Source organism: Phaseolus vulgaris, chromosome 9 (assembly GCF_051622355.1).
Source record: "Phaseolus vulgaris cultivar YP4 chromosome 9, ASM5162235v1, whole genome shotgun sequence".
Lineage (NCBI taxonomy): Eukaryota > Viridiplantae > Streptophyta > Magnoliopsida > Fabales > Fabaceae > Phaseolus > Phaseolus vulgaris.
Genome location: NC_143506.1, coordinates 11,446,692 through 11,465,550, shown reverse-complemented (window position 1 = coordinate 11,465,550; position 18,859 = coordinate 11,446,692). Strand labels below are relative to the sequence as shown.

Here is an 18,859-nt window from a genome sequence, read left to right as displayed (position 1 = left end):
TAGCTAGCTAGAATTGTTGATATGTATGAAGTAACATCAGGAACTGGGCCAACGCTACATACATATATCTTGAGCAGCATCTTTCATAGAGTAAATTTGGGTAAGAAGGATGTAACAAGTATTTATATTGGTCAATGGAGGGAATTAGTTGGATTTGCAATAAAAATTTATACAAAGCAGCTAGGTATAGCCCATTCTTTCTTGTGTCTTCACTTAAAAATGTTGCCATATGTAGCCAAACAAATTGCTCCGAGACGATCCCAAAGGTGTACATTTCTTAACATGATTTCGTTAGAAAAATGAATGATCACCTGCTTGCACATATATGGTCCCGCAGCTACGTGAATAATTACCCTTTCTGTCCTTAATGTTAGGGCCTGTCTAGTACGTAGAAACCCTAATGTAAAAAGGTCATCATTGGAGAGAAGCCCTAGGTTGAAAGGGTCGTCCTCTAGGTTTTGATCATCCAATGCCTACATACATCAATTCTCCCCACATGATTTAGTCATAAGGAATGAGAATTTCCTTCGTAGATCAATGAATCATGCTTTTACCAAACCCTAAAAATAGTAGACTCCTTCTTCTAGGATCACAAAATATATATATATATATATATATATATATATATATATATAGTACCGACGTAAATCCAAATGAATCACAGTACATTCTATAGATATATACTGCCACACCAAATCAATAAATAAATGCTTGAAAAAATATTGTTTAGTGGATGTTTGTGGAGTAGATGAATTTGCAACCAGAAAGAGGTAGATTCCTCCATGAGTTGTTAAATTTGAATGTATAAATAGATATGCATATGCTTAACACGTTAGAAGCAAGGAAGGGTAGCGTGAATTAATATTTACCAAGGGTACATTATTATAATATTATATTGGATAAAGTGAAGGAGGTGTATCTCTACGTGGAGGAGGACACTCGCAGTGGAGGATAATATTCCTGCACGGTTACCAAGAGGAATGTTTGTAGGACCCTCCACTGGAAAAGGAGAGACCAGAGTCAAGCTCCAGCTTCTTTGGCTTTCAATATAAGAAAGGGAAAAGAAGCCCATGTGGGAGATGTATAAATAAAATAATAATGTTCACAAATTGGACCAAAGTGAGTGACTCAACGAACCTTCATCAACCACTGAAGGGAACTGTTACTGCAAAACATGGGACCAACTATGAATGAAAAAGAAAAATCTAGGTCGCATTCGGCTCGAGTGAGTTAAGACATGGAAGAGACGATGTAGCAAGGTTTTGTAAAGGTGGTAGTGATCGGAAAGCATAGGGAAACGTTAAAGTGCAGTTTGATAACCTTACAGGAGTGTATTATTGTTATTATTATATTGTTGATAAAGGATAGTTAGCTGAGTAGAATTAATTCATGGATCGTACCAATGTATTATTACTGTCATGTTATAGATCTTATTTGGTTGCTTCGTGAAAGCTGAAGGGATGGAAGAATCTGAAATACCAAGCGGTACTGTTAAGATCTGACACTTCTGATCGGTTGGCAAGCAAAAAGAAAGGAAAAGAGAGAGAGGAAAAGAGAGAGTGAGACCACTTTTGCTGTAAAGGATTTGACAGCCATCATTCCAACTCACTTTATGTTTCAGGACTGTATATAAATCACCCAAAATCCCAGTTTAGAATTTACAAATACCAACACTAAAAACTAGTTATTTGGTGCACTAAGTTGTTGCTAAGTGCCCTTATTAACCAAAATCAATTATACTTAAATACGGCATTAAATTTGAAGGTTGTGCATGACCGACCAAACTCTCTTGGTACCTGACAATAGTATTGATGGGAATCCTTTTCCTTGATGTGTTGCTGTGGTAGCAGCAAACCGTGCGCGAAGATCCTGGTAAAACCCCAAGAATAAGCGTTATTATTCTCACGGGAAAGCCAAAAATGAAAAATGAGTAGTTTTGATTATGATATAGGTTATCGACTCGATACTCCTGTTGCTTAACCTAAATAAAAATGCAAGGTAGCTTCAAAATACAGCCACATTCTTTTGGGACCAAAGCCAACAATCAAAGTGGGACTACTAGGGAAAGGAAAAGAAGACCAAAAATTGAAATGGATTCAAAAGAAGCGAAACAGCAGCCATGTACCCTATTTTGTTAGTGGTTCTGATCACTCCAAACACAACCACACTCCCTCCATTAAGAAAAGAAAAAGAAAAAGAAAAAAAAGGCTAAAACAGCAACCCTCATTCTTCCTTTTTTTTTCTCTCTAAAATATCTACCACGATCCGCCACCTAACATGCCATTCCAATACCCAGTTGAATCCCCTTGACTTCTATTCTGCTGATCGAACTCATTGGTGGTTGGAACCTGCTGCTTTAAATCCTCCACAGGAAATAAGATCCTTGCACCTGTAGGACCCTCTTGAATTCCCTGAAGACCCCCGTAACCATTTTCAAACCCCTCTAGACTGAAGTTAAGGCCAGGTGGTGGCTTAAAGTCTGGCAAAGGAAACCCAGTTGAATTGTACATTGGCATGAAGGAGTTTAAACCCCTTGAGGAAGCAATCCCAGTCTTGAGAAGCTCCATGGCAGACAACTGAGACGGTGTTGATGAGGAAGTGGCGTTCTGAAGACTACCCTTGTCTAATTCCGTGCTGTAAGGAACCTCGATGAACTTGGACACAGTGTTGTAGTCCTCAGCTGGCGGATATGCTAAGTTAAGGTCTTGGCCTTGGTGGATCTTAGGGTCCTGAGAAGCAGATTGAGGGAAATTTGGTGTTGTGAGATCAGGAAGCTTCTTTGTTGGTGCCGATGCTGGTGATGGAACTGATGGAGTTGATCTCTTGTTCTTTCTAGAGCCACCACCCACAGGAACGTTTCTCAGAGAACCACCCTCAGTCCAATACCTTCTACATGTCTTGCAAAAGTACCTTGGCTGGGAGAGGCTATAGTTATTGTAGTAGCAGAATTTGGTGTTGGTGGAATTGCACCTTGGGCAGTTCAAAGCTTGATCCTTCTGAGGCCTCGCCCTTCTCTCCAACATAGGAGGAGGCTTTGAACCTTCCATAGGTTTAACCACTCCAATACCCTGAAAAAATATCCAAATTTTAAAACAATAAAATCTAAAGGAGAGCAAAAGGCCATTACTGAATTCAAAACCTTTGCGGAGAAAAAGAGAGTCTAGGAAGGAAACAAACAAGACAAGTATACAAAGAAGGTGCTTTTATTACAACAAACACTTTGAGGGATTACAACAGCAGTGGTATGATACAAACAAATATGTTAACTTTTTCTTGGGTCCTTTATCCTTTATCAGATGGTGGAAAGGAAAGAAAATGGGAAAAAGAAAGGAGCAGTACTTTCAATAGCAGATAAAAATAAATGAGGGAAAGATCTTAAAAAGACAGCAAGAAAAATTGAATTTAGTGGGGGATTGAGCTGAACATCAGAAAAAGTTGGGGATAAAGTGGAACTTAACTTCCCCATAGAACTAACAATATAATCAAAATAATTTCCCAAGCCCAAAACTTAATAATCTAAATTATGGTTGAAAACCACAACCCCCAGCAGAGATTTTCATGATTATATGGAAAGAAAACAGAAAAAGTAGTTCTGTGTACCTGTGCCCACTGAGCTGTGTCCATGGATTTAAGAAGAGAATGGGAAAAAGGAAAAGCTACGAGTCCTCAGAGAAAGAAAAGAAACCACTTTTCTAGAGAGTGTTAAAAGCGTGTAAGGCTTTCAGAATTGGGATGTAGTGGTGGTTCCATCCATGTGTTGGCCAACTAGCTAGCTATATTAGTATTACACATGAAAGGGTAGCATTGTCTTTCAAAACCCTTTTATTTTTTAAACACTTCTTTCTCTACCATTTCATTTTTGTCTAAAATATTTTTTTTTTTTATCTCTTGCTTCCTTTGTTATTCCAACACTCACTGTATTTTTCATTCTGTCCTTCTTTTCTATACCCATTTTAGACTCCACGACGAAGCTTGTGAAAAATATCATTTTTCTTAATTTTAATCACTATATGTCATATATGATGACACGTACGAGAAATTTGTGTACATGGCATGTAAGCTTACGGAGAAAGTATGTTACATAAGTCAACAATATTCTTCAGTGCTGTCTTCTTGTAAAAGCACACAAAAGAATTAGTCGGTTGATAACTTGATATATACTTTTACGACTAGAGCCACCGCGCCTGATTCCTCAACCTATTCCTTTCTCATCATGCAAAAACTACTCAAATCCACACGTTAAAAAATATCAATTACTCATCCAATCTTTATAATCATAAAAGCTCTTTTTAAAAAAAAAATTAAATATGACTCAATTTTATAAAATTAGTTTACACAATATATTATGATTTTTTTTTTTCTTGATATAGATTTTTAATATTTCATTTATGTTGAAACTGTTGAATTTATACATAAGACTATAAATATTTAAGGATTATTCGATAACGAATAATTTAATAAATCTAACCTATTTTGTTATGATAAAATATAAATAATTTTGAAATTAATTAAGAATTGTTTTTAAATTTAACTTAATCTTATAAAATTAATTAAAGTGAAATTTGTACTCACTAATATATTATAAAATAATATTATAAAATGTTTTGATTTTTAATTAACCTAGAATTTTCAACAATTTATTTTATGTTAGAGCCTACTAAATTAAAACAATTTAAAATAATTTAGAATTTTTATATTTAAGATCTTAAAAAATAGCGTGATTGTAATTTTTACTCCAAATTCATACGTCTATTGATATTTAATTAAGCGAATAACTTTTATTAACACTTATAAGTTAGAGAGGATTTTAATACGTCTGAACGTAGTGGTTGCTTCTGGCAATGAAGATGACTGCCACAAACACTGTGAGTATAAAAATGAATAATAAAGTTTAAATGTGTATATCACATTTCATACCTTATATAGTGATAGATGTGGAAAAGTAGCTAAGTAGTTAACGTGGGCATACCCAAAGTACCTTCAAAACACTTGTTACATTATTATATAATGTTATTTGAAGGACGAATTGTAAAAGTTGAGTATAAACTCTTCCTCCTACTTGTAGCATAAGTTTTTTGGGGAAAAACTTTTTAATAACTTTTTAATTATTGATATAAGATTACAAAAAAATGTTAATAATATTTTTAATTATAAAAGTTTATTTTAAATTATTACAAGTTACTAGTGAACATGTCTTATCTTTAGAATGATAAGCTATTACCTGATCTGATAAATTATTGTTTGATATAACATCCATAATTAGTTTTGAAAAACTATGTTTCATACACACATTTAAATAGGACACATGGCAAAGTAATCCTTAAAACGAGAATAAGTTCTAGTTGAATTGCATGAATAAGAATACATATGAACTTCTTTTATGGAAAGCATTTAAGTAGGTAAAACACTTATAAATAAGACTTGTGAACTATTTAATGTTCTATTTTAAGTCCTAGGAATTACAAACATTAACTAAAATATTTTCACATCCGTGAAGCCTAGTAAAATTGGTCCTACACATTTAAAGATTTTTTTAAAGATAAAGAGACAAGTAAGAGGATCCAAAATGCGACAATGCAAGAGAATATAACAATGAAAATTCCCCCTACATTACAACAAATTATAGATATCATGAATTAATAAGTGAAGAGAAGGAAACACAATAGTGTATACCAAAGACGCCCTAAAAGTGCAGGAACAACTCAAACAAAAAATATAAAGAATTGCAACATGAATTTCAATCTTTCTCGGTGGAAATGAAAAAAGTCGACTATTCAATGGTGTCCAAGATTTAAGTTTTCATTTGAAAATATTTGAACTTAAATTTTAATCAAAAGTGATTTGAAGTATGCAACATGTTTGTATTTACATTGACTAGAATTATCTTAGATTGGTTCAGTGATAGATCAATAATTTATTTTTTAGATTTTTCTAAATTGTTTGTCTCTCAATTTATGCTAACAAGCTTAAACCCTAAAATAGGAGATTTGATTGATATAAGAAAACACTTTGAAGAAACTTTGAATGCATACTTAGGACGTTTTAGCAATGTGATTGTTAACATTCTTAGTGGGATGAAGGCATGTTTGTTTATGTCTTGTTATGTTTTGAAATAGTCTATTTGACAAATTATTAATATAGAGAAAAGCAAAAAATATGGGAAAGATAAGATCACTAGTCATGTCACATATGAAGTTGAAGAAGTAAAGGTTAAAAATTGTCACTCCTCAACAAGGACTTAAAGAATATTTAGTACAAGGAAGAACACATCTTTTATTTAATAGGAATGATAAATGTTATCAATCATACAATAATTAGTGTGGTTATCTAGAGATTGAATTCATACTTCTCACTGTGACTCAAATGAAGTTATTGAAATATGTTTATACCACAAAGTGATTAAAGTTTCCAACTAGATTAAATAAGCAACAATCAAAATGCATAATGACATTTGAGAAATTGAGAAACTCTCAAAGAAGGACATTTGACAATATGCAAAAGGTAAAAGACTAATTGTTTATTTTTCTAGAGTGGAAAACGTGGATAGATTGCAAAAAGAGAAAGTTGAAAAAAAAAATAATAAAAAGATGAAAATAGAAACTATAATATACTCGAAAATTTTCAAGTGAACAAAAATTTGTGTGAAAAAAATTATAATTAATTATATTTTAATATAATTGATTATAGTATCATTGATAATGATGTGTGTGTTGTGAAACACCATAATTGGATCTTAACTAACATAAATTCTAATGTTGTCTCCATCATTCCTAAGCTTCCTATAGCTAACTCCATTTAGGATTTTAGACTTATTGTTGTTGCCAATTTTAGGTTAAGGTTATTTATAAAATTTTGGTTATGACTTGTTCTAGTTTGAAGTAAGATCATATCCCTAATCAAAATGATTTTATCAAAGGAATAAACATTAAAGATTGCATATGCATTGCTTCTAAAGTTATTACTTTAATGTTGCTATCAAAGTAGATATTAAAAAGGTCTTTGATACTCTTAATTTTCCTTCTACAAGTGTTACAATAGTTTGAATTTTCATTGATTTTGATAAATTGGATTCATACCATTTTTAAATCTACTCTTCTTTCTACTAGAGTTAATCAGAATTTGGTTGGGTATTTCTCATGTAGTAGAGGTGTTATGCGGGGAGATCATTTATCTCCCTTTCTGTTTTCTTAGCTGAAGAAGTTTTAAGCATGTGCTTATCTTTTATTCTATTAACAGATGCTTCCTAAGGCTGACCTTAAATACATTATTTTTCCTTCGCATGTCCTTTTATGTTGATGATATCTTTGTGTTTTGCAAGGCTAACAAAAATATTATATCTAATCTCATGAATTTTCTAGAGTCTTATGAGACGGTTTCTAGTCAATGGATGAAAGTTTCTAAAAGCTTTTTTTCTGTAGATAACTATGCTTCTTTTAGTGGGAGGATTAAAAATGTTATTGGTTGCAATAGGGGATTTATACCTTTTGAATATCTTGTTGTTCATATTTTTATAGGTGCTCTTGAGATTAGATTCCTCCAACCTCTAGTAGATAAGGTGAAATGTAAATTGATTTTTTAGAGAGAGAAAATGTTAAGTGTGACAAGGAGGATTCACATAATCAATTCTATTATATCTAGTTTTATGACTTATAACTTACAAATTTAGAAATGACCTATTAATCTTCTTAAGGAGGTTAACAAATAGGTTTAAAAAAATTCATATTGACGCGTGATATTAACAAGATAGGTATGATTAATGTTAATAGGAGTACTATTTGTAGTTCTAAGTTTGATGAGGTTTGCAAGTTTTCAATTAGATTTTCCTTATAGCGATATGCATTGGTTTATCTTAATGAAAACTAGGTTTCTTAAAACCAAGTATCTGAAATCCTCACTTATCACTCCCTTTTTGTTTGACCTAAGACAAATTATTTATATGATATTGTGTTGACCAATTATGCTTTGTGTGTTATTTATGTAGGGAACAAGAGTATAGTATTTGTCATTTTTTCTTTGATTGTCCTTCTACTAATTACCAGTGAACTTGACTTCAAAATGTCTTCTTTGATTTTATTAAACTTTCTTGTTTAAGTCTTTTCTCTTTTCTTAAGTTTTTAGGCAGCCATTTGATCAGGCCTTAAGTTTGCATGTGTCACTTTCCCTTTATGGATGATTTGGAGGATAATGAATCATGTTAGGTTCCAACAAAACATTAGTATTGATTTGGTTTTTCACACTGTTAAGGGGTACATTAAATTGTCACATAAGGCTTCTAATAAGTTTATGTCAGATGATATCCACTTTGAAGTTTTTTAGAGTCATCACTAGGCCTAGAAAGGTTTATACTCTGGTTCATATGGTTTGACTTTTTTTAAGATGTGTTGGATCAAAGTTAATAGTGATGGTGCTACTAGAGAGTCTCTTGGTATTGTTACTTGTGTTGAGATCTTTACAACGAGTAGAGGGAAGTGTCTATTGCCAATTTTTTGACTTATTTGGGCAGTTGGGGTTCTTTTTGTGCTGAAATCATGAGAGTTATTCTTGCCATTAAGTATGATGAGTCTGTTGGTTATAAGAGGCTTTGGTTGGAAAGTGACTATTCTTTGCTTTGTCAAATTTTCTTCTTTGTTAGATTGGTCCCTTGGTCCTTAGAGAGATAAAGACAATGTTTAAAGATTTACAAAGGCATGGAGTTCAAGGATTCAAAAATTAGCTAATCTTAAAGATAAAAAATAAGTTAAATTTTAAATGGTACTCTATCTTGCCTCCTTGTATGTTAGTTTGAATTTTTTTCATAACAAATTTCAACTCTCTATGTTTCCTTTTTAGTAGGAAATGTTTTTTTTTTCTCTCATATAAATTTGGTTTGGTCACCCTATAATTTTTTTATTATTTTCCTTTTTAATAATATAAATAATGTGACATATAATTGATGATATTTGAAGTTCATAATACTATCTAACATGAGTTTTATAAAAGAGATTGATTTATACTAAGTTTATTTAAAAATAACTTTTGTACAAAATCACTTTAAAAAAACATTAAAATTAATTACTAAATGTATGGATCATTTAATAATATTTTTTAAAGCAGTAAATTATGTTAAATATTTAAAAAAATCATTTCTATAATAATTTAATCTAAATAAAAAAAATACTTTTTTATAAATTATAAGTATTATATGTGAGATAAAAAAAAAATATTCATAATTAATCAAGCACTAAAAGATCACACTTAATTATTAAAACGGTATATTATACACTATTTATTATCAATTAGTAATATATATTAATTTATAACTTAATATAAATAATATGTTTAACATACTTAAAAGTACGTACTATTATTAAAGATTTTTAAAAAAACTATTTAATATTGTAAATTAATATAAATGTATTTAAGATGTGACTTACACTTGGGTTGCACTTTCTCAGATGGTGAAAAAAGAGCTGAAATGGGAGAATATTTCCGACTTTGATTAAACTCAATTGTGTTTTGTTTGCACAATGTACTGTGTTTGTAGAAGAAAAAAAAGTGAAGAATTTGGTAAGAAAGAGTGTATTTTTATCTTTCAAGGAATTTTGATTTTCGATTAAGGGTTTTTATGCTGTCCTTCTATATGCATTGTTTTTTTATATTTTAAAAATATATTAAAAAATCTTTTAACATATCAAATTTAAGAAAAGCTTATTTGAGTGGAATGCATGATAAACCTATAAGGCATGAGAAGAAATATGATGAGATAACACTTCTCTTTTTACCTTTCTCAAGTAAAATATGTATTTTTGGTAGTTTGTAATATAAGAATATGTTGGTAGTTTAATTAGTAATATTAAGACCCCTTCACAATTTTTTATTACTCAATTTTAATAAATAAATAAAAATTTAAAAGTGAAATTTGAGTATTGTTTGGTCATATGAAGAAAGTCATTTGAGGGTTTCTACCTTTGTATAAAATGCTTTTGTTCTAGTCATTAATTTGAAGTACCTATGATGGTTAGTTGGATGCACAAAGACAACATGATCTATTATATCTTAAGCTTGATTAATCTATTATAGCTTAAGTTTTGTTAACTATGTAGCTTCCCAAATAACATATTATTACTACAAGAGTTTATATAAGTGATTATGTATGATCATATGTAAATTAATTAATAAGTAGACAAATTTGTGTTAAGAACCCCATATAATAGATTATACATTAATCATAATTAACTATATAACCTTTTACATTAAAGTTTTCCGCATAGTATACAATCCATTAGTACAGCTGAGTATCTAACATGCTCCATTTCAACAGTCAAATTGAATAGAATTTTGAACAAAGTGGTAACATTGTTATTTTCAAAAATTAAAGATAAATTTATTTGTGATGAAACTAATTCTTATACAATTTTTTTTTTTAATTTATTTCTCCCATCTTTATATTTTTTTCACATAATCTAACCATCTCATTTTTCAATATATAATAATATTGTTTACTTTTTCTTTTTCGTATTATCTAAATAAAATCTCAGGAAGAGTATGGATGGAGAGTATGGCAAGGGAGAAGGAAAAGAAAAAAAAAACCATTTGGTAACATAAAAAGAAGAGTTATAAAAAAAATAACGACGACAACAACTTTTTATATAAAATAAAAAAACATAAAAAATGATGTAATAAAGTCATTAGAAAACTTGAGTTTATTTATTTTATTCTTAAACCTTATTTTATTTTATTTTAATAAATAAATAATAATATTTAGAATGGTAATAAAATAATAGTTATTTAATTTTAAATATAAGAATATCAAACAATTATTTTTATTAGCCTTTATTTTTACTTTTTTTTCCTTTTCTTCACTTATCTTATCTTTCTGTATTTCTTTTTTCTTTACTAATTACATCCTTAATTTAATTTGATTTTAGTTATAAAAACCGAAAATTAAATTAAGTTAGATAGTAAATAAGCCTGTAACTTTTCATGACTTAAATGTTATTATTTTCATATAAAAAATATCTTAACCTTTGTTTCCTATAAATTTATTTGTATTTTATTCTTCTAAAATTTAAAATTATTAACTTTAGTCTCTTCAAAACGAATTATTGTTTTTTCTTTATTATACATACATATTATTTTAATTCTTCAAAAAATTTAGTTTCTATGTTTATTATAAAATAGATAAAAAAAAACATTTATTTAGAAGTTTTATAAAACTTTTGAAAAACATTAAATATTAATATTGTATCAGATGCGGAGTATGATTAAGAATAATTATTTGACCCTCGGCAAAGTTACTGATATGGTAGATGTACAATATTCTGACACAAAGAAAACGGTGACGTCAGATTGAATATGATTTTTTTTCTCATAAGAAAGTAAAAAGAGAGAGCGTGGTATGCATTAAAACGAGAGAGGCCTGCAGAAATGCGCAGCAGAATAGAGGCATCGATGAGGGAGATGAGATGAATATGGATCGGCGGCGGCGGCGGCGGCGTGAAGTTCGAGGGAGTTGAGCTCCGGGAAGGAGGAAAAAAGAGAACACGTGTGAGTGATTGTGAAACGTGTCGCTGACGTTACAATCTGAACCGCATCTCTCTGTCTGGCCTCTCAGTCTCGGTCACTTCATCAACATGTGGTGTTTGGACCACCGTTCATTCCATCAATTCTACACACAATATTCCCTCACCGTCAGATCAATTCACAGGTCGTTCTTAGATCTTTCTCAATAACAAACAATAATCATGCATCCACACACTTGCTTTTTCATGTTATTTTACAAGATATTTTAATGTTTTATAAAAAAATTAAATATATTTTTCGATTATGTAATGAATGATGATTGTCAATTTATTTTAATGTAAAATTGAATTTTTAGATTAGAATGTTAAATATTTTATATTTATATTAATCCATTGTTGATATAAATATCATAATATTATAATATAATTAATATTCAAAATTCGTCTATTAAATAAAGAAAATATTAGTAGGAACTTATTTCACTAATTTTTTTACTATAAAAATATGTGAAATTTAAAGTTTAAACTAAAAATTAAAATTAATTTTATGTAAAAGTATAGAAACGAAAAATATATTTAATTTTATAAAAAATAAATGTATTTAATATCTTCATATAAATAGTTTAGTATTTTTAATACTAAAAAAGAAAAATTAAGGATTATGATTTTTTAATAGTTTTATATTTTTCTCATTTTCTTCCTATTAATATTTTACTATGAAGGATGATGTATTACTATTCACACTGGTGTATAAAAGGTCAATCACAATAGTTATTTTAATAATTATATAGCGATTTTGAAACGGTTGTCTATGTACACATAATTTATTCTATTAGAGGTATAAACGATTATTCTCAAAATGTCATGTATAAATCACATATAAACGACGATTAAGGTAATAATTGTCCTTTTAGACTCATTCTTGCACTGCCAAACATTGTACATGCTCGAGTCTAAAATGACGGTTATGGTCATAACCACCGTTTTAGACCCTTCCCTGACACAACAAATTTTCTCCATGCGGTATTTTCGGGTTGCATGTGCATCATCATCTACATCTTCATCTTTATTCATTATTATTGGTATCAATGAAGGGAGATTACCATTTTCAATGTCATCAATAACCTCCACTTGTTTTTTTCCATGTAAAATGATATGTCAATGTTCTGACATAGGATATTTGACATAGAAAACCTGAGATGCTTGTTGAACCATTACAAATGACTCATCCCAAATCTTTCGAAAGTTCAATAATATAAATCATGATTAATCAATTTTAACATCATTCTTACTATCAACCCATTTATACTTGAAAACTAGAAAAAAAAAACTTTAAAATATAAATTTGTTATGACTTTAGTTTAATTTGATATATATATATATATATATATATATATATTAAATTTTAGTAATTTTTTTAAGGTTAATTATTTATAAACACTTATATATTATTAAATATTTTTTTAATAAATTTCTCTAAGTTCTTTAATTTATTTTGTTTATTTGTCAAAAGGAAAATTAAAAAGGGGGAATATTATAAGAAATAAGTTTTATTTTTTTATCATATATAATTCATTCACAACTCTCAAGATTAAATGGAATGAATATAGTAATAACTTAAATTTCAATTTGGTTTACGGTAGAAAAGAGACACTAAAAAACATAGTATTATCTATGTATTTTTACCTACGGATTTGAATCCGTAAGTAAATTCAACATTATCTACAAATATTATCTACGGACAACATTACCTACGGATATTACCCACAGATTTGAATTTATAGATAAATTTAATAATACATACCACCTATTACCCACAGATCATATTAACTACCAACTATTATTTACGAATCTCTATTACTTACCAACTATTATCATAATAATTATATACATATTATTAAAAATATTATTATAATATGAATAATTATAAAATCATAATTAATATTCATAAATAATAATAATAATTATAACTAATATGTATACATAGTATTAATATTATAAAATTAATAATATTAATAATATTTAGTAATACTTATAATATTTATTAGTAATAATATAATAATATTAAAAATATGAATAATGTTAATAATTTTTATATTATTAATTAATAATTTTACTAATAAATATAATAATAATCATAACCACAATCAAATTTGACTAGTTTAATGATTATTTTTTTTTGAATATTTTTCAAGGATTTAACTTAACTTTGAGTCTCATTGCTTAACTTCGAGTCTCATTGTTGAAGTTTAGTTCTGATTATTGTGGAAGTAAAAGTATTATGATGGTACTTGGAGATTTTATTAGTAAGAGTATTATGATGGTACTTGGAGATTTTATTAGTAAGGGTTTTTAGTATTGTATTTTTGGATTTAGGATTTTAATTTATTTTGTGAATTTTTTAATAGTTTTTTATTTTATTTTATTTTGAATGTTTTAAATTTGATCTAACATTTTTTAGAAACTAGTGAATACAATTATTTTCGTTAAACGGGGTGGTAATAATGTTGTTATAAAAATGAGTCATTTTCTATTTGTGTCACGTGTTATTGTATTAATATCGTTATCATTAATTTGGTAGAAAATACTACATTTTTTTTAGAAAATTAGATTAAATTAAAACGTTAAAAAAAATTGAAAAATTATTATAATAATAAGCTATTAAACCTATTTTTTTCATGCTCTGTTTATTTATATTTTGGATTATGTTTTAATAGATTAGGTTTCCTCCCTATCTATCTATCTATATATATATATATATATTTCAAAAAATTTAAACATTACTTTAATGGTTTGAAATTATCAAAAAGACTCTGTCACTGTGTAGTCTTATAAAATATTTTAATCATTCATAAATAATATCATCTTTTAATATTTTTTTTCTATGGACTTAAGAAAAGGACGAAGGAGATTTGTAATGGTTTGATTTAATGTATTTTGAGGTGAAATTTAAATATAATATTTTGTTTTTAATTGATAATTGATATTGTCATTTTATTTGTCATGTTTGTTTACCATGATCCAAATGATAATGCTTAACTGCTAGTAATATATTTGAAATATTAATTGCTATCAACATCTAATCATAATAATAAGAAGTTTTTATATATATGCAAGGAATCAATATTTATGAAACTCTCTTAATAATTTTATATGCAAAGAATCAATGTAAATAACTTTTATATGCGCATCAACATCAATCAAATATATAATATTACCATGCTATTCAAAATACAAATACAAAAGAGTAAGAAATATGACCCTCAATCCCAATTTTTTCAATTGAACCTTGTTTTCTTTACAATTCTTGCAATCAAAACAAACTCTCAACAAACTTTATTATTTTATTTTCTATTTAGTGAATCTTACACTTGATTATATTATTTTATTATTCTTTGTGAGTTCGATATCCGTATTTATAAATAAATTATTACTTTTGACGACAGTGTTATACTTACCGTAAAATAATCATTAATTATATTGAATGCATGAAGGTTATTGGATTTAGTTCATGAAATCCAACCTCACTTATCTTCTTAAATGGTTTTAGTATGCTTTTATGGTTCTATTTAAGGAGATAAGTGGCCATAAGGAGATAACCACTTTTTAAATTATATAAACCAACCTCACTTTCAATATTAGATATTTTTTCCTTCAATGGCCAAACTTTTTGCGATTTCTGGAAATGAATTTTGGTCCTCTTTCATTACCTTTTTTTTTTCTTTTTTGAAAACTACTGACCCATAAAAAAATATTACATCATCTTTATTAATGCTTGAAATCTATTATCTAAAAACAACTTATAACAAATAATAAGTCAGAGTTAGATGTTATTATTTTTTAGCCTAGATCAAATATAACTTAATAAAATCTGGTATGCTACCTATGTTTTGTAATAATAGCCCCACAATTTATCTGCTGTACAGAACTATTACATGTAATCCAACATACAAAAGAAGATTAGTTAGGCAAGTTACGTGAAGAATTGACCTGTTTTACCTTTTTATCTTTATTTTGAAGTTAGCTCAAAAGCTTGTTTGTATCAATTGTAGATAAATATGCATTGTCTAAAGTTGCATGCTGAGATTTAACTTGCTCTTTAAATTGTCATATTTAGAAGAGAAAAAAAAAATTACTATCACGTAGTTGATATTAGATATTCGATTTTTTCTTACCTTTACTTACATACCACTTTAATATATACTCCTCCACTAAAAAAAATTAAGAATAACCCGTTAGGGCTATTCTTCTAAATAAGTGGATTGACCCAGTTTATATTCCTGTTGGGCTGGTAAAATTACCATGAAGAGTTTAATTAGGTCAACATTTGCTTCCCTTATTATATTTTATTTATAGAAAAGGTTTTGAAAATTCTTTTTTTTAAAGTTTCATTGAATGAAAATGTATTTTTAGAGCCCGAATGATCTCAGAATGTATCGGTTCGGTATCGATAGAATAACATGGAGTAAACGTATTAATTAAATTGTATATTAACATTAATTAAATTATATAAAAATTAGATAATATACAAATGTTAATTGTGATACACGTAGTAAGTAGGTTGAATAGTAAAATCTCTATTATATAAATATATTTTAAATATTCATTCTAAAATCGAAGAACCTTTTTTCGAATCAAAAGATGATCCTCGATGTTAAAAAAAGGAAGAAAAATACAACTAAAGAGAATGAATCAATTATTCAGCTAATAACACTTATCTCAGCTCCTCTTATAAGAAAGAAAATTTTATAGATATATATTTATTTATTTATTTTTTTACGGTTCTATTATTATTGTTTTATCAACCTCAATTATATGAGGGTTCCCATGTCAATAAGATGTTTTTCTGTATTTTTTCAGTCAAAAAAAGTCCTGTTTCAAAGATGTCATTTTTGGTGCGGTTTCTCTTAAGAGGTGATTTTCCTTTACCAAGGAGAAACAGTGGTAAAGTGTCATTTTCCTTTATTTTTGATGAAATTCCCTCTCAAAAGGTGCATAAGAATTTTACAATTCATTTACTGGTCCTAACTAACTTCAATTCTGATCCATTGTGTAAAACCCACTAAGCAGATTAACATGCTGAATCAACTCAGTGAAAAAGAAGAGAGTTCTTTAAAAAAATCATTGGAAACAAAAGTTATACAAAATCTACTGTGTCTTATCTACTAAGCTTTAATTAGTAGGTTCTTTGCTTAGCCACTCCTTGTTCCACATGTATACAACCTTTTCCTACCAACCAATCCTTCACTCATTTTTTATTTGCAGCACCAATTACGTCAAAGCTTTGTGCATTAGGGAGACCTAACCGACACTTCAATTTCATATTCTATTCAGGACACAAAGGGAAGCGCCTAAAGTTCTCACAAAAAGCTCACACCAAAAGAACAAAAAAGAGAAAAACAAATGAAAATTAGGTCTCAAACTCAATCTTAAGGTAAATGAGAAAAATGAAGATTTAAGATGGACTAGTAGTTGCACGAAAACTTCTCATCATTCAGCAACATCTTTTAAAGTCAAACTCGTCATCAACTTCAAACACCTTTTTCTTAAAAACAACATCCTTAAAGAAGGTTATTTGTAGGGGTTACAATTTCACTATTTACAAAATTTTTTTTGATGTGACAGCTTTTATACATTTGAAAAATATATACTTATTCTTAATAAAGTTTAAGAATTGATAGAAAATTATAAAACTAACTATTTTGAAATTCTTAAATATGGCATTATCAAAGAAAAAAAAGTTCTCAAAGTTCTTAAGTCTCATGTAATGTTATAGGACTCACAAAAAGTAGTTAAACAGCACCCATAGTTACACCATTCAACATGCTCTAACAATAATTATATAACTCCACCATCAATGCCGTTTACCCGGTTCTCTTGTCTCCTTATTCCGTACAAAAAGAATTCCACTGTTCACACTGGGACACACCTCAACATGCAGTGATTTCAGCGTTTAACAAAATGAAAAAGAAAAAGGATAAGTGTGAGCTAATCCATGGTGCTCCTTCCTTTTATGTGCTTTAGTTATAGTTTATTGTTTTGCATTTTGTTGGAGAAGTGGTGGAGCCAAAGCTATTGTTGGAAGTTTTGAATCAGTGAGAAGCATATTCAATTCAAAAGAAGGCAGCAGAATAAAAAAAGAATGCTATTGCACCTTATAAATTCAGTCACATGAAGCTCACAATATGTCTTATAAGTGGCTTTAATTCATCTTCACTTTCAAAATTTCAAGGAATCAGCATGTAGACGAATAGTTTATACGACTATTCAAGCCAAGACAGCAGCACTATTGCATTGAAATGAAGATTAAATTTCTAAATAACAAAAATATTCAAAAGAGAACAAAGACTTGGGAGAACGCATGCGATCTTAGCAGCATTTTTTAAGAGTTTCCAGCTTTGGCATACAGCTTTAGTCCATTGAAACCCAAAGAAAAGGTCCACTCAGTAGAATACACAACAAGTGTGGGGTCAAAAACTGTATATGATCATCGCCAACTTAATATATATAGAAAGATAAATTTCATGATTAGATAATTGCATATTGAAATAAAGATATTGAAGAGAAAACGACGTTGTTGAATGGAGAACTATGCGATGTCAGCGTCACTGAAGTGTACATACATTGTGTGAAGTTCAAATTAGTCACTCAACATCGCAAACGTCAATGAACTTCTGTTCTGCATTATGGTTTTGGTGTCAGTATTGGGGTTTCCTGTGTACATGACAGCCAGAGAACGTGCGTGTTACAAGTTGCCTTCAACCTACACATCTTTTCACTCATCTCCTTCTATAATGGTTTTTTTTTATCATCATGGGGTTTTTTTTTTTTTGCTTTTTATCAAAATGGGGTATGTTTAAAAAAAATTACAAATTAAGACAAGTCGTGTCAATTCGGCACGATTTCATATGCACAAATCGTCCCAATTAGGCACGACTTATGTCTTGTCATACTGAAGTCGTGCCAGCTTAGCACGACTTCTGCCTTGTCATACTGAAGTTGTGCCAACTTGGCACGACTTCTGCCACGTCATAATTTTTTTTATTTTATTGTTTATATATTGGGTAGTAAGTTATGTAATATTAAAAATTAATTTGATACATAATTTTCTAAAAGTGTTAGTTTTAAGGAACAAAAAATTGGAATAATTTACTTCTAGTTCAACTTTATATTTTTATTTTATATCTTGTAATGAATCTTACTAATTTGTTTAGTTCTAATTAATTTCTTCTCATCATTACATGTTTTGTAAAATCATTACTTCTCAAGTTATTTATTTTGCAAATTCACAACAATAATTCTCTATTTATTTTCCAAATACAATAAATTTTCATTATCTATTTATTTCCAAATTCAAT

The 18,859-nt window shown here is 28.7% G+C and overlaps 1 protein-coding gene across 2 annotated transcripts; it reads right to left on the bottom strand.

Moving 5' to 3' along the window:
- Positions 1-1,920: 1,920 nt before the first annotated feature.
- On the bottom strand, positions 1,921-3,926 carry LOC137820859 (dof zinc finger protein 1). 2 transcript variants are annotated; one of them, XM_068625152.2, is made up of 2 exons: positions 3,601-3,926; positions 1,921-3,068 (listed from the first exon to the last, which is right to left on the bottom strand). In XM_068625152.2, exons 1-2 carry the CDS (start codon positions 3,622-3,624, stop codon positions 2,256-2,258), a joined length of 837 nt encoding a protein of 278 aa, XP_068481253.2. In that variant the 5' UTR covers positions 3,625-3,926; the 3' UTR covers positions 1,921-2,255. The 2 variants fall into 2 exon arrangements, with proteins under 2 accessions (XP_068481253.2, XP_068481254.2); XM_068625153.2 differs by lacking the exon at positions 3,601-3,926 and adding an exon at positions 3,140-3,375.
- Between the last annotated feature and the right edge of the window lie 14,933 nt (positions 3,927-18,859).